This window comes from Phyllostomus discolor, chromosome 8, assembly GCF_004126475.2.
Source record: "Phyllostomus discolor isolate MPI-MPIP mPhyDis1 chromosome 8, mPhyDis1.pri.v3, whole genome shotgun sequence".
NCBI lineage: Eukaryota > Metazoa > Chordata > Mammalia > Chiroptera > Phyllostomidae > Phyllostomus > Phyllostomus discolor.
Window position 1 is genome coordinate 63,808,570 of NC_040910.2, and position 13,156 is coordinate 63,821,725.

General features: G+C 53.4%; 1 protein-coding gene across 1 annotated transcript; it reads left to right on the plus strand.

Annotated features, from left to right (window-relative positions):
• The first annotated feature begins 1,374 nt into the window (after window positions 1–1,374).
• On the plus strand, window positions 1,375–12,510 carry ALDH3A1 (aldehyde dehydrogenase 3 family member A1). The gene is made up of 11 exons (XM_036032953.1): window positions 1,375–1,471; window positions 6,370–6,536; window positions 7,909–8,140; window positions 8,578–8,663; window positions 8,908–9,116; window positions 9,722–9,839; window positions 10,329–10,470; window positions 11,106–11,272; window positions 11,605–11,704; window positions 12,082–12,212; window positions 12,309–12,510. Exons 1-11 carry the CDS (start codon window positions 1,426–1,428, stop codon window positions 12,321–12,323), a joined length of 1,413 nt encoding a protein of 470 aa, XP_035888846.1. The 5' UTR covers window positions 1,375–1,425; the 3' UTR covers window positions 12,324–12,510.
• Window positions 12,511–13,156: the final 646 nt, after the last annotated feature.

Here is a 13,156-nt window from a genome sequence, read left to right on the forward strand (position 1 = left end):
CCTCCTACTGTACCAGACACAGACTTTGTTCCCTGCATCTGCACCCTCGCTTTTGCTGTTCCAAGCTGTCCTCTGTTCCTTGTCTTAATGCCTCCCATTTTAGCTCAGATGCTGCCTACCATGGGATCCCTATCTGAGTCCCTGTAGCAACTTATGCATATTCCAATTGCCACAGTTTCCATGTTGTTTTGAAATTTTCTGTTTATCTCATCGCTCAGCAAATATTTATTGAGCACCTACTATGTGCCAGACACTGTTCTAGGTGCTAAGGATTGCATCAGGGAACAGATCAAGCTCTAGTTGGGTGTTGGGGGGGTTGACAGGTAGCAAACAAAATAAGTAGACAAATAGCATGTCAGAGGGCGATAAATGCTCTGGAGGAAGAGGGCAGAGAGATGTTGAGGGGTTGGTGCTATTTTTACATCACATTTGAGCAGGTCTATGTGGGTGGATATATGGGAAGGGCATTTGAGGTGGAGGGAGGGGGAAGGGCAAGAACCCAGCCTCAGGGGCTGGTAGGCCATCTTGGGAAGTTTGTGTTTTCTTCCAGTGAAATGGAAGCCAGGGCCCCAGAATGCTGGCTGGAAAACAGCCCTCAGGTAGATGTGGGTGGCTGGAAGTGCCTAGGAAGAGGAGGCCAAGAAAAGATGTGACTGTGACCATTGTGGTTTTCCACATCTTCCTCCATCCCCACTGCATGGCACGGAGCAGACACCAACAAACGTCTGTTAAATACTAGAGGAAGGGGCTTCCAGGTTCCTTCCTTGCCAAGCACGTCTGGTTTCCAGGATGAGCATACAGGGAGATCCCTGGCTGTTATTACTGCTCCTGGCTTCTTCTCTGCTACTCAACAGACCCCCATTATCAGTGGAGGAAGCCCCTCTCCAGGCCTGCAGGTCCCTGGGTTTGGAGAGCTGTGTCACTGGGGGCCTGGCCCCCATGCACAAGGCCAGGTGCAGGGGATGAGAAAGTGCCTGTGCATTGGTGCATTTCCAGGCAGCTGTGTGCACACTCACCATAACTCAACCCTCTCCCACTGATGATCTTACGTAACCGTAACTGGAAACAGGAGCCCAGCATCTGGCAGTTGCCCTTTGGGAGTCTGGAAGAGGTCCACATCAGGCTGAATCAATCAGCAGAGCCCACACCCAGGGCAAACACGTGTGTGGGCTGCTTCGGAAGATTGGATGTGAGCTCCACCCAAGCCGACAAAGATTTGTTCTTGCACTTTAGAATAGGACAAAGGCCTAATCCCCAAAGCTGGGACTGCTGGGGAGCCGAGGCCCTGATTAGGCTACACCCCACATTGAATACCCTTTTGGTCTGTTACACAACTTTCCAGGGTGGAGATGTGGGGCTGAGTGGGCGGGGAGAAGGTCTGACTGGGCAGGGAGAAGGGTTTTTAAATGCATTCCCTCCAGGCTGATGCTCATTCCAGCAGCTCCAGCCACTGGCAGAGACTGTGTCAAAGGTAAGCCTCTTCCTTCTAGTTCTCCCCTTCCCCACCTTCCCATGGGACCCTGGGACTATCTAACTGGAGACTGCTCTAGGAGAAGGGTCCATCTCTGTGGCTGATCCTCCCCACCCCCCAGGAGTATCTAATGAGAGTCCTTAGACTGTGTCCCCTGAGAGTCCAAAGCCTACCTGTGGTGGCTCTGCCATCCTCGGCCCTGGGGATCCAAGAAGCAGGGGCTAAGGGGATGGTGGGAGAAAGTCCTCATGCCCTCCCCTAGAAGGCAGCGGAGCTCAGTAGTTAAGAGGTGTAAGCAGAGGATAGAGATAGAAACGCATTCAAATCCTGACTTTGCTGCGTGCTAACTGTGAGAGTATAGAGATTTAATGTCTCTCTGCCTTACTTTCCTTATCTAAATGGACTTGTAACAGTTCCAGAGTTTTTTGAGAGGATAATGAAAGGGGAGTCATCCACAGGGATGCAGGGACATGGGGCGATATCAGCACAGGTGAGGTGGGCAGGACACAGGGATGCAGGGAGTGGACTCCAGCTGTTCCCCCTGGGGTGCCAGGCACATCAGATGCTTTCAGCTCCAAAATCTTTGTGATAATGTTGAGGCATCACTGTCCACAAAGGAGGCACGGGGAGGCTTCTTCTCGAGACCACACAGTTCTAAGTACTTGAAGTGGGGTGCCAGCCCACCCTGTCCCACTCACAGGCTCTCTGCCCTGGGCTGCGGGACCTGGGTAGCTGCTGGCCAGAGGCTGAGGCTCCTGTTTGACCACCTAAGGCAAGGGAGGCCAGGAGGGCCTTCCTGTTGGGCCGTATGGCTGGGGTCATGGTCAGCAGGGGCAGCCAGTGAGAGGGTTCCGTCCAGCCTCCCATGAAAACTAGGGAGGGTCCCGTGACACCTCCAGGTGGGGTGTGGTTGGATGCCAGCAGGGCCCCCTGCCTGTGCAGAAAGCCTGGGGTGAGGGTCATACCATGGAGAGGACAAGCCATGAAAGAGATCAGCAGATACTTGCTGGGACTCAAACAGGAACACACAAATAAACGCACATAGGAGGCTAGTTCCATTTTTCAAGAAAAATCATATAAACCATATATAATACATACCATATATAGCACATACCATATATGCATACATATATACCTGCCACACACACGTGTGGTATAAATACATATATATGGTTATACATATTTTTTGTAAAATGGAAATAGCCATATTGTGGTGTTTTGTTTTTTATTATTGTTTTCTTTTCTTCTGATGTTGGAAGTTACCCAATGTCTGGCAGAGGGCCTGTGTCTCTGGTGGGACAGGAAGGAATTGCTGAGGGAGAAGGGAGACTTTCTCTGTGACCCCCTTTTTTGTATCTTTTACATTTTCTACCATGAGCATGTATTACCTATTACCAATGACCTTCATCAAAAAATTAACAAATATTTTTAAAAGATGCCAGCTCACAGCACAAAAATGAAGCACTACAGAAGATGAAAACAAAGATCACTGCTAATTCCACTCCCACCGGTCATCACCACGTGGGGGCTGCCTGGTGGGTCTTTTCTTGCAGTGCACACGCCCACTGCACCTAGTGTACCTGCTGTTTTGTGACCTGCACTTTTTCTTTGCCCCTGTGAGGCCGGAGGCGGGGTGGGGTGTGTACATCTGGCCCAGAGAGAGCACCTTTATGAAGGTGCCAGAGCACTTGCCCTGCCTCCCTCCTGAGTGCAGCACTGCCGGCCATCACAAAGGCATGGCGGAGGCGGAGTTCATTTTTAAATTGTCTCCTGCTAATGAACATTTAGGATGTTTCCAGCATTTCTCTGGATAAACTTTCTTTTTAAATATATTTATATTCTTTTAAAAATATATTTTATTGATTATGCTATTACAGTTGTCCCATTTTCCCCCTTCACTCCCCTCCACCCTGCATACCCCCTCCCACCCACATTCCCCCCCTTTAGTTCATGTCCATGGGTTGTACATATAAGTTTTTTGGCTTCTACATCTCCTACACTATTCTTACCTTCCCCCTGTCTATTTTTTACCTACCATCTATGCTACTTATTCCCTGTACCTTTTCCCCCTCTCTCCTCCTCCCACTTCCCTGTTGCTAACCCTCCATGTGATCTCCATTTCTGTGGTTCTGTTCCTGTTCTAGTTGTTTGCTTAGTTTGCTTTTGTTTTAGATGTGGTTGTTAATAACTGTGAGCTTAGTGTCTTTTTACTGTTCATATTTTTATCTTCTTTTTTTTTATAAATTCCTTTAACATTTCATATAATAAGGGCTTGGTGATGATGAATTCCTTTAACTTGACCTTATCTGAGAAGCACTTTATCTGCCCTTCCATTCTAAAAGTTAACTTTGCTGGATAGAGTAACCTTGGATGTAGGTCCTTCCCTTTCGTGACTTGGAATACTTCTTTCCAGCCCCTTCTTGCCTGTAAGATCTTTTTTGAGAAATCAGCTGACAGTCTGATGGGCACTCCTTTGTAGGTTAACTGTCTCCTTTTCTCTTGCTGCTTCTAAGATTCTCTCCTTATTTTTAATCTTGGCTAATGTAATTATGATGTGCCTTGGTGTGTTCCTTCTTGGGTCCAACTTCTTTGGGACTCTCTGACCTTCCTTGGCTTCATTGAAATCTATTTCCTTCACCAGATTGGGGAAGTTCCCCTTTATTATTTGTTCGAATAAGTTTTCAATTTGTTGCTCTTCCTCTTCTCCTTGGCACCCCTATAATTCAGATGTTGGAATGCTTAAAGATGTCCTGGAGGTTCCTAAGCCTCTCCTCATTTTTTTGAATTCTTGCTTCTTCATGGTTGAATGTTTCTTCCTTCTGGTCCACGCCGTTGATTAGACTCCCAGTTTCCTCCCCATCACTATTGGTTCCCTGTACATTTTCCTTTATTTCACTTAGCATTATTTCACTTAGCATTGCCTTCATTTTTTCATCTAATTTGTGACCAAATTCAACCAGTCCTGTGAGCATCCTGATAACCAGTGTTTTTGAACTGTGCATCTGATAGGTTGGCTATCTCTTCTTTGCTTAGTTGTATTTTTTTCTGGAGCTTTGATCTCTTCTTTTGTTTGCACCATTTTTTTTTGTCTTGATGAGCTTGTTGTATAGTGAGGGGTGGGGCCTATATAGTTATTCACCTGGGCAGTATAACCCACGTTGCTGTGTTGTGACACTGTTTGTGGGGAAGGGGTCCCAGAGGGAATGATGGCCCTTGCTCTGACAGATTTCAGTCACTGCCCCAGCTACCCACAAGCAAAGTGGGCCCTTCTGGTGCTGATTCCCTGGTGGGTGGGCTTGTGTATGTTCTAGCACCCTGCAGGTCTCTCCAACAAACTCTCCTGTGAGGCTGGGAGTTCCTCCCACTGCCGCCTCAACCCCCACAGGTGTTTTCAATTGGTGCTTTGAGGCTTTATTTCCCTGTGCTGGGACCCTAGGTAGTGAGGTCTGTCTCACTCCCCAGGTGTTCCTTCCTGGTTTATCTGCATGTGAATGTGGGACCACCCGCTCTACCAGCTGCCATCTTGACCACCCACCAGCTGCAGCCTTGCCTGCCCTGGACTTCCACTGCCGCTTTGCCTGAGTCCTTGACTCCTGGCTGCCTGTCTCCGCCCCTCCTACCAGTCTGGTTGGATGTTTCTTCTTTAAATCCTCTGTTGTCGCACTTCCATACAGTTCGATTTTCTGTCAGTTCTGGTTGTTTTTTGTTTTTAAATTGTTATTGTCCATCTTTTGGTTGTGCAAAGAGGCACAGTGTGTCTACCTATGCCTCCATCTTGGCTGGAAGTATTTATATTCTTTTTTTAGAGAGAGGAAGGGAGGGAGAAAGAGAGGGAGAGAAACATCGATGTGTTGTTGACTCTTCGAAACCCCCTACTGGGGACCTGGCCTGTAACCCGCAGGTGCCCTGCCTGGTAATGGAACTGGAGACCCTTTGGTTCATAGGCTGGCACTCAAGCCACTGAGCTACACCAGCCAGGGCTTAATAAGTTTTCTTATTCACAAATGTTTAGAAATGTTGTAATTTTTAGAAACGTTGTAAGCTCCTGAGTGTGGACCTACAATGCCAGAGTAATACCTTTTAAAGCAGGGGTGTCAAACTCATTTTCACAGAGGCCATGTCAGCCTGGCGGTTCCTTCAAAGGGCCAGATGTAATTTCAACTCCTTAACAGTTAAGTCGTTAAATTTATACAGTCCTAAAATTATTTCAGCCCTTTGAAGGCAACCGCAAGGCTGATGTGGGCCCTGGTGAAACTAGTTTGACACTCCTGTTTTAAAGGCTTTGCTAAATGGGGCCAAATTGCGCTCAGGAAGAGACATCCCAACCTGTCACTGTGGCTTCTCCTGGTGCAGGAATCCCCTCCCTACTCGTGTGTGGAAATCTGAAGCTCCGCGAGACCCTCGCTGGCGCCGGGTCGTGGCTTACAGGGGTTACAAGGCAGGCTTTTGAGAACAACTGCGGACACTTTGACTTTGGGTTTTCTCTGATCAGCTCGGGTGTGGAATCACAGGCTGCGGCATCCAATCTAAACTGGGAAGTGGCCTGGACGCGTGTGCAGAGCTCTTGGAGTGCTGGCCTGGGAGTGTCACCAGCCTGGCCAGCCAGGAGAGGCAGAAGTGGGACATGAAAGGTGCCAGGAAGGGCCTGCCCCGGCACACTGCCCAGACCCCCCATCGGCACTTACACTTAGGGTCTCCGCTGCTACTGCCTGGCTCCCACTGCAGATGAGTTTCTCATCCAGAGGGCCAGAAGGGTCCAGGCATCTGGGTTAGGAAGCTGCAAAGGCAAAGGCATGCCATTTTCCCGGCGCTCCTGTGGAAGTCTTCCTCTTCCCGTACATCACTGCTTCGGAGGGCCCTCCGCCTCCCCTGCTCCAGGTCGCTGCATCTCTCCCCAGGCACCATGAACAAAATCAGCGAAGTCGTGCAGCGGGCCAGAGCTGCCTTCAACTCCGGCAGGACTCGCCCCCTGCAGTTCCGGATCCAGCAACTGGAGGCGCTGCGGCGCATGATCAAGGAGCGCGAGAAGGACATCGCGGACGCTTTGGCTGCCGACCTGCACAGGGTCCGCTCTGCCTGCCCTAGACTCCCAGACCTACCCTCCAGGGCAGACCCCTGAGCACCAGGTGGAGGTGGCGGGGTGGGGCAAGGGTGGACAGGAATGGGAACAGTCGCTGCTTGCCTGTAGGGCAACTGCTATGTGCATGGAGCCCAGTGCCCAGCTCTTTACGTAGAACCCCATTTAGTCTTCCAAATCGACGGCGAGAGTCAGGGCCCTTTTACAGAAGAGGCAAGTGCAGCTCAAACTATCAGATACTAAGATGGGGCGGGCTGGCCTCTCCTTCCTCTGCATTCTGAGCCCCAGATCCCCAAGCCTTAGCGCAGGAGCCCGCAGCTCCTTCCCCGTATCTGTGTGCCACCCATTCCCTCCTGGCTTCACTTCCTTCACCCAGCTTGGAGCAGGAGTCCCTCCCCTACCTGCGTTTCCACCACCTCCTGCAGACGTGCCCTCACAAGCTTCTGGTCTCCTGGCTCCTCCAGGCCTGAGCCCCACAGGGAGCCAAAGCTGCGAGCTGCGAGGCATCACCTTCCCTCCTCATCCATCCCTCAACCTGAAGCAAAACCAGACACCTCCAAATTCTCAAACCCTTCGCCTTGCTGCACCCCAGACAGTGGGGACCTGCCTCCCCACTTCCATTTCACCTTGGAGAAGGGCAGAGGGCCCTTTGCTGCTGTATTGTGTTAATCTCTCAAGATTGTTCATCTTAAACAAAAAACCCATTCTGTTGACTTCATGACTCTGTTTTGCCCTTCACAGACAAAGTTCACGGAAGAGCTGCATTTTCTTCTCCCCTACCCAGCTGCCTCCTTGCCTTGGGAGGGTCCCACAGCCACTCCCTCCATCCCTGGTGCAGTTTCTTCTAGATTTCCTCCCACCTCTCTCTCTGGCAGCCTCTTTCCTGTACTTGCTTCTTGAAGCTGGTCTTCTTAGGGCTCTGTCCTGGGTTCAAGTGCCATTTTAATTGGCAAGTATTCCTGGACACTTACTGGCTTGGTTCCCCTCCACTCATAAATGACTCTCAAATCACTGCCCAGGTCTGAGCTTCCTTTCATTATCTTAAAGTCAATGTGTCCAAATCTGCCTGGACCCCCCGCACTGGCAGAAAGGGGTCCTTGAAGACCCACCACTCCAATGGCTACTCCTCAGCTCTGTACCCCATGTATCCCCCTGGGGAGCCCATGGTGAATGGTCCCCACCTGTTCATGTGTCTACCCGACAGCTGCTATTTTGTAGATTGGGAGACTAAGGTTAGGAAAGGGTAGCAGGTCATTCACGGTCACAGTGTGAGGGAGCAGTGAGCCAGCACCCACAGCCAGCCCTGGTAACCTCCACCCAGAGCTCTGGGGCCAGTGCTCATGGGGCCCTCTCACTGTAGAACGAATGGAATGCTTACCACGATGAGGTGGTGTATGTCCTGGAGGAGATCGAATATGTGATCCAGAATCTCCCTGAGTGGGTTATGGATGAGCCCACAGAGAAGACTGCCAACACCCAGCACGATGAATGCTACATCCACTCGGAGCCCCTGGGTGTGGTCCTCATCATTGGCACCTGGAACTATCCCTTCGACCTCACCATTCAGCCCATGGTGGGCGCCATTGCTGCAGGTACAGCAGGCCTCCTCCCAGGAAGGGAGTTAGAAAGGATCACTGCCCCTCATTGGGGAATGGAGCCCCTCAGGCCTGACTGCAGATGGGAGTCTGAGGGTCTGTCCCTCACAGGAGGCTGCAGGGACCAAACTCTTAAGCCAGGCTGGATGCCCTCGAGGCACAGCCAGGCTCAGGTGTCCCTGTAGCTAAGATGTTTCAGGGTTTTCTTAGCAGTCAGCCTGCTCTGCTTGGGCCCCAAGCTCTTCTCTCCCTTCTCTCCTCTTTCCCCATATCTCCTCATCTGAGCAGGGCAGGTGGGGCAGGTCCTGTGGGGTGTGCCTGCGGCTCTTCTGCCCACTCCAAGAACACAGGAGGTGAAGGGAGGCACCGGGCTCAGTCACTGGGAAGGCAGACTGTTGGAGCAGGACCACCCTGACTCTCTGTGTGCTCTGCAGGGAACTCGGTGGTCCTCAAGCCCTCTGAGGTGAGCGAGAACACGGCGAACCTGCTGGCCACCATCATCCCTCAGTACCTGGATAAGGTGAGGTGCTCTCCAGGGCACATGGAGAACTGTGTTGGGCCCAGGTCTTGGGGTTGAGAGATAGTAACTTCTTGCAGCAAGGGGTCAAGCCACTGGTGGGGGTGAGGACAGCTGGCTTCTCCTATTGGGGTGACCAGAGCTTCTGAGTCAGGAGAGGGGGTCTACTTGGTGAGGGCCACCTGGACAGAGTTGGGGGGGGGGGCTGTGTTCCCTTCTGAGCCTTGCCTTTCTCCTTGCATGGCAGGATCTGTTTCCAGTGATCAATGGGGGCATCCCTGAGACCACAGAAGTGCTCAAGCAGAGATTCGACCACATCTTGTACACTGGGAGCCCTGGTGTCGGGAAAATCGTTATGACGGCTGCGGCCAAGCACCTGACCCCTGTGACTCTGGAGCTGGGGGGAAAGAGTCCTTGCTATGTGGACAAGGACTGTGATCTGGACTTGGCCTGCAGGTGAGGAAGCCTGGTGCCTATCGGAGCAGGAGTCGCCCTCCTGACTGTGGTCCAGCTCACAAGGGCCACAGCTCTGCTCTGAGTGGCATGTTGTCCCTACCCTCACAGTGCCTGCAGTCCTGGGAGGGAGCTTAGGGAGAGGGAGCAGGCAGCCTGGGAAGACTTTGTGTACTGGAGAGCTCCAGCTGGGCTCTGCCCAACTTCCATATCCCATGCACATAGCCTCCAGGGTGGGGGCGCTCCAGCAGCAGTAACTCCTGGCTGGCAGGACTCCAAGGCATGAACAGGGGGTCACAAAGGCCAAGCACCCCACACATCCCCCAGAAATCCCCAGCAGTCACTGACAAGGTTAGCAAGTGTGCTGCCACAGGCCCTGGGGACATGTTTAGGGACAAAGGTCTGCTCAGTCCTGAATCCAAAAGCCAGTGGACTGATTAGGGAGACCCCTGCTGGAAAGCTCGAAGCCTCTGGCTTCTGCCAGCCCCAGAGCTCTCCCCCGGCACACTCACCCCTGAGCCTCCATCCTGAGCTGACGGAATAAAGTGCTTGTTCTCGAGCAGCCTCCCGTGTCTTGAAAAATACCATTTAATCTGAGATTTTCACAGACGCATTGCCTGGGGGAAATACATGAACAGTGGCCAGACCTGCGTGGCCCCGGACTACATCCTCTGTGATCCCTCCATCCAGAACCAAGTCGTGGAGAAGCTCAAAAAGGCCGTGAAGGTGGGTGTTGGCCCACAGAGGTGAGAGGCTACCAGGCAGAGAGGTGGGTGTGGACTTTAGAAAATATTGGATATTTTTTCCTGATCTTAAAAGTAAGCAACATTCTGCAGATAATTTGGAAAAGATTAAAAAGCATAAAGAAGGAAAAACATGTTCCATCCAGAATCCTGCCACACAAAGACAGTCACTGCCAACTTGTTGGTTTGTGCCGCTCCGTGTTCCTCTCTGTGAACACACACGTGTCCTCCCTGTGTGGTGCCCGGACAGCTGTGCAAATATGTATTTGAAGCAATGCCGCCTCACAGCACTTCACATGAGTGAAGATGGTGGTGCGTCCCAGTGGTTCCTGGCGGCATTGCGCTGCTGCCCACTGCACTGGCCAGGTGGTACCCACGTGTTCTCCCAGACAAAGCACCATTGGCCTTGCAGCCTTTAGCTGTGACCAAGGGTCCATGTCCTTGTATGAAGCCTGTCACCTCCTCTCCACAGGAATTCTATGGGGAAGATGCCAAGAAGTCTCCTGACTATGGAAGAATCATTAACTCCCGGCACTTCCAGAGAGTGATGGGTCTGTTAGAGGGCCAGAAGGTTGCCTGTGGAGGCACCGGGGATGCGGCCACCCGATACATAGGTGTGTACGCTCACCCTTTGGAAGATCAACCCCAGCCCTTCCACCTGCCCAGGCTGCCAGGGTCCCTGCAAGTTGGCGGCAAGTGGGCACAGACACTTGAAGAGCAGACAACCTTGTATGGGGTTGGAGCAGACCTGAGGTGGGCTCTGGTGCTCTGGTGGGCAGGGACTGGGCGTGTCTCCTGGGAAGCCCCAGCCCGGAAGCCCTCTCCCCACAAGGTCCAGGGCCCTGCCCCCACTGCAGCAGCAGTAGGGAACGTGGACAGCAGAGCCACGAGAGGCCTAGGGTGCAGAGCTGGTGAGGTCCCGAGTACCTAGGCTTTAGGGTCACCAGTTGGGGCCCCAGTTAGCCTCCAGTTTGCCAGGAGACTGAAGAGCTTGAGCAGAAGCTCAGATGGCCAGTGAGGGACAGTGCCTCTGGGTGCAGATCCTGAACTCCCTTCCACTCAAGTTAGTCCATTGTTCTCCACAAACATGTGCCAGGGTGGGTCAGAGCGGATAGAAGCCTTGTCCCTACCCTTCTCTAAGCCTGGACAGCCTTATCAGCAGAGCAGGTAAAGGAGGCAGCTAGCTGCCTGGACAGGCCAGGTGGGGTCAGTTCTTGGCACCAGCTGACTGGCTTGCTTCCTGCCTCAGCCCCTACCATCCTCACGGACGTGGACCCTGAGTCCCCAGTGATGCAGGAGGAGATCTTCGGGCCCATCATGCCCATCGTGTGCGTGCGCAGCCTGGAGGAGGCCATCCAGTTCATCAACCAGCGAGAGAAGCCCCTGGCCCTATATGTGTTCTCCCAAAATGACAGGGTGGGCCTGGTGCTCCAGGGCATAGCACCCATGTGATCAGGACCTGAGGGTCCATAGACCTGGGCTCGGTTCTGGCTTCCCTGCTGACCGCTGTGTTGTCCTCAACACTGTGGTCATGGGAACTGGGGGGGGGGCATTCCCCCCCCAGTCCTTGATGAGTGGGGAGAGTGGGAAACCCTGCCTGGGGCTTGGGGAGCAGCCCACGGCTCTCTGCAGGGGCCCCCCCTCCACTTGCTCTATCTTTGAGTCTCCAGGATGTGCCCACATGGGGTGGGGAGGGGGCCTGGGGTATCCTGGGGCAGGAGACTGAGGCAGACTGGGTGCTGTTGCAGGTGATTAAGAAGATGATTGCAGAGACATCAAGTGGTGGGGTGACAGTCAATGATGTCATTCTCCATATCTCCGTGCACTCTCTGCCCTTTGGGGGTGTGGGTGAGTCTCGGGTGCAGTTCGCTACCCATCTGTACCCTGGGGCTGGGAATCGGGAGGGGCCAGAGCAGCCCTGGGCCTCAGACTTCCACTGACTCCCGGGTGGGCCTCTGGCCTCTGCTAGCACATCCATCAGCCACACGTAGCCTTGGGACCCTAGAGGACCCGAAAGGTCCTCTGGTGCCCTGGCCCCTGGGAGAGACAACACAGGCTGGATGGAGGCTGCCAGCTGTCTAGTGCCATGATAGGCATGGAGCTTGTCTTGGACACTCTCTCTGTTGTTCCCTGCATGGGCACTAAAGGCATGCCAGAGGGGGTGGCCCTCCCTGGGAGGGTCTGGGGGTGTGGGCCTCCTGGGCCTGAGTGGCTCCTCTACATAGGGAACAGCGGCATGGGTGCCTACCACGGCAAGCACAGCTTCGTGACCTTCTCCCACCGCCGCTCCTGCCTGGTGAGGTCTCTGGGGAAGGAAGATGCCTTCAGAGGTAGATACCCACCAAGCCTGAGCAAGGTAAGAGGGGGTTGCTGTCAAGAAGGGCAGGCCTCTGGGCGCCCCCCCGGATCTGCACAAGACAAGGGTCTCACTGCTGCTGCGTGCTCCTCACAGATGACCCGTCACTGAAGCTCACGCACTTGGCCTCCGGTGCTGTGCCTTCACCCTGCTCCCAGCACCTCAGAGGCTCATTCCTGGAGTCCTGCTGGCTCTTCCGTGGATCAGTGTGTGCCCCATGGCCACGCAGGCTGGCGTCCCCTCCCCAAGTCCCTGCCCCCTTGCAGGCCACGGAAGACAATAAAGTTTCCCAAATGCACAAGCGAGTGTGTGCCCATACTTCTTTACAGCCCTGCCCCCGCCTGGCCTCTGCAGTGAAGTGAAGGGCTCCCCAAAGTCTCATGTCAGCACCCCTCACACGAGGCCTCACAGCAGGAGGCCCCAGTGTTTGTCTTTCATCTGAACTGTGGAGTATCAGCTTCATTTCTGGTGTGTCTAGTGCAGAGGTGACTAAAGAGGCTGGGTCTTGATGACAAGGGGCTCAGAAACTGAGGGCCAAAGCACTACTCTCAAGTTAGATTTGGCATCTAGGGCAGAGGCTGCTCGGTGAGACCATGCAGTTGGCAACACGAACCTGCCTGGGTGATGCAGAGTGCTGCTCCTGGGCGCAGAAGGACAGGCGGCCAGGCGAGCCCCACTCACCCCGATCCCTGCAGGGGGGCCCCCACTGCCTCTGCCCCACTGAAACTGCTCTTGTCCAGGCACCACGGACCCTGTCAGCTCCCTCAATCCCTCAGCCTGGCTACCCCTCCTCCCAACACTGTCTCCCTCATCTCTGGGTGCCTGGGACCCCACAGTTCAGTTCTTCTCTCCTCTCACCAGTTTCTGCTTCCAAATTAAAGTCCCCAGCCCTGGCCATGAGCCTTGACTCATGTATTCAACTTGACACATGAACTTGGACACTA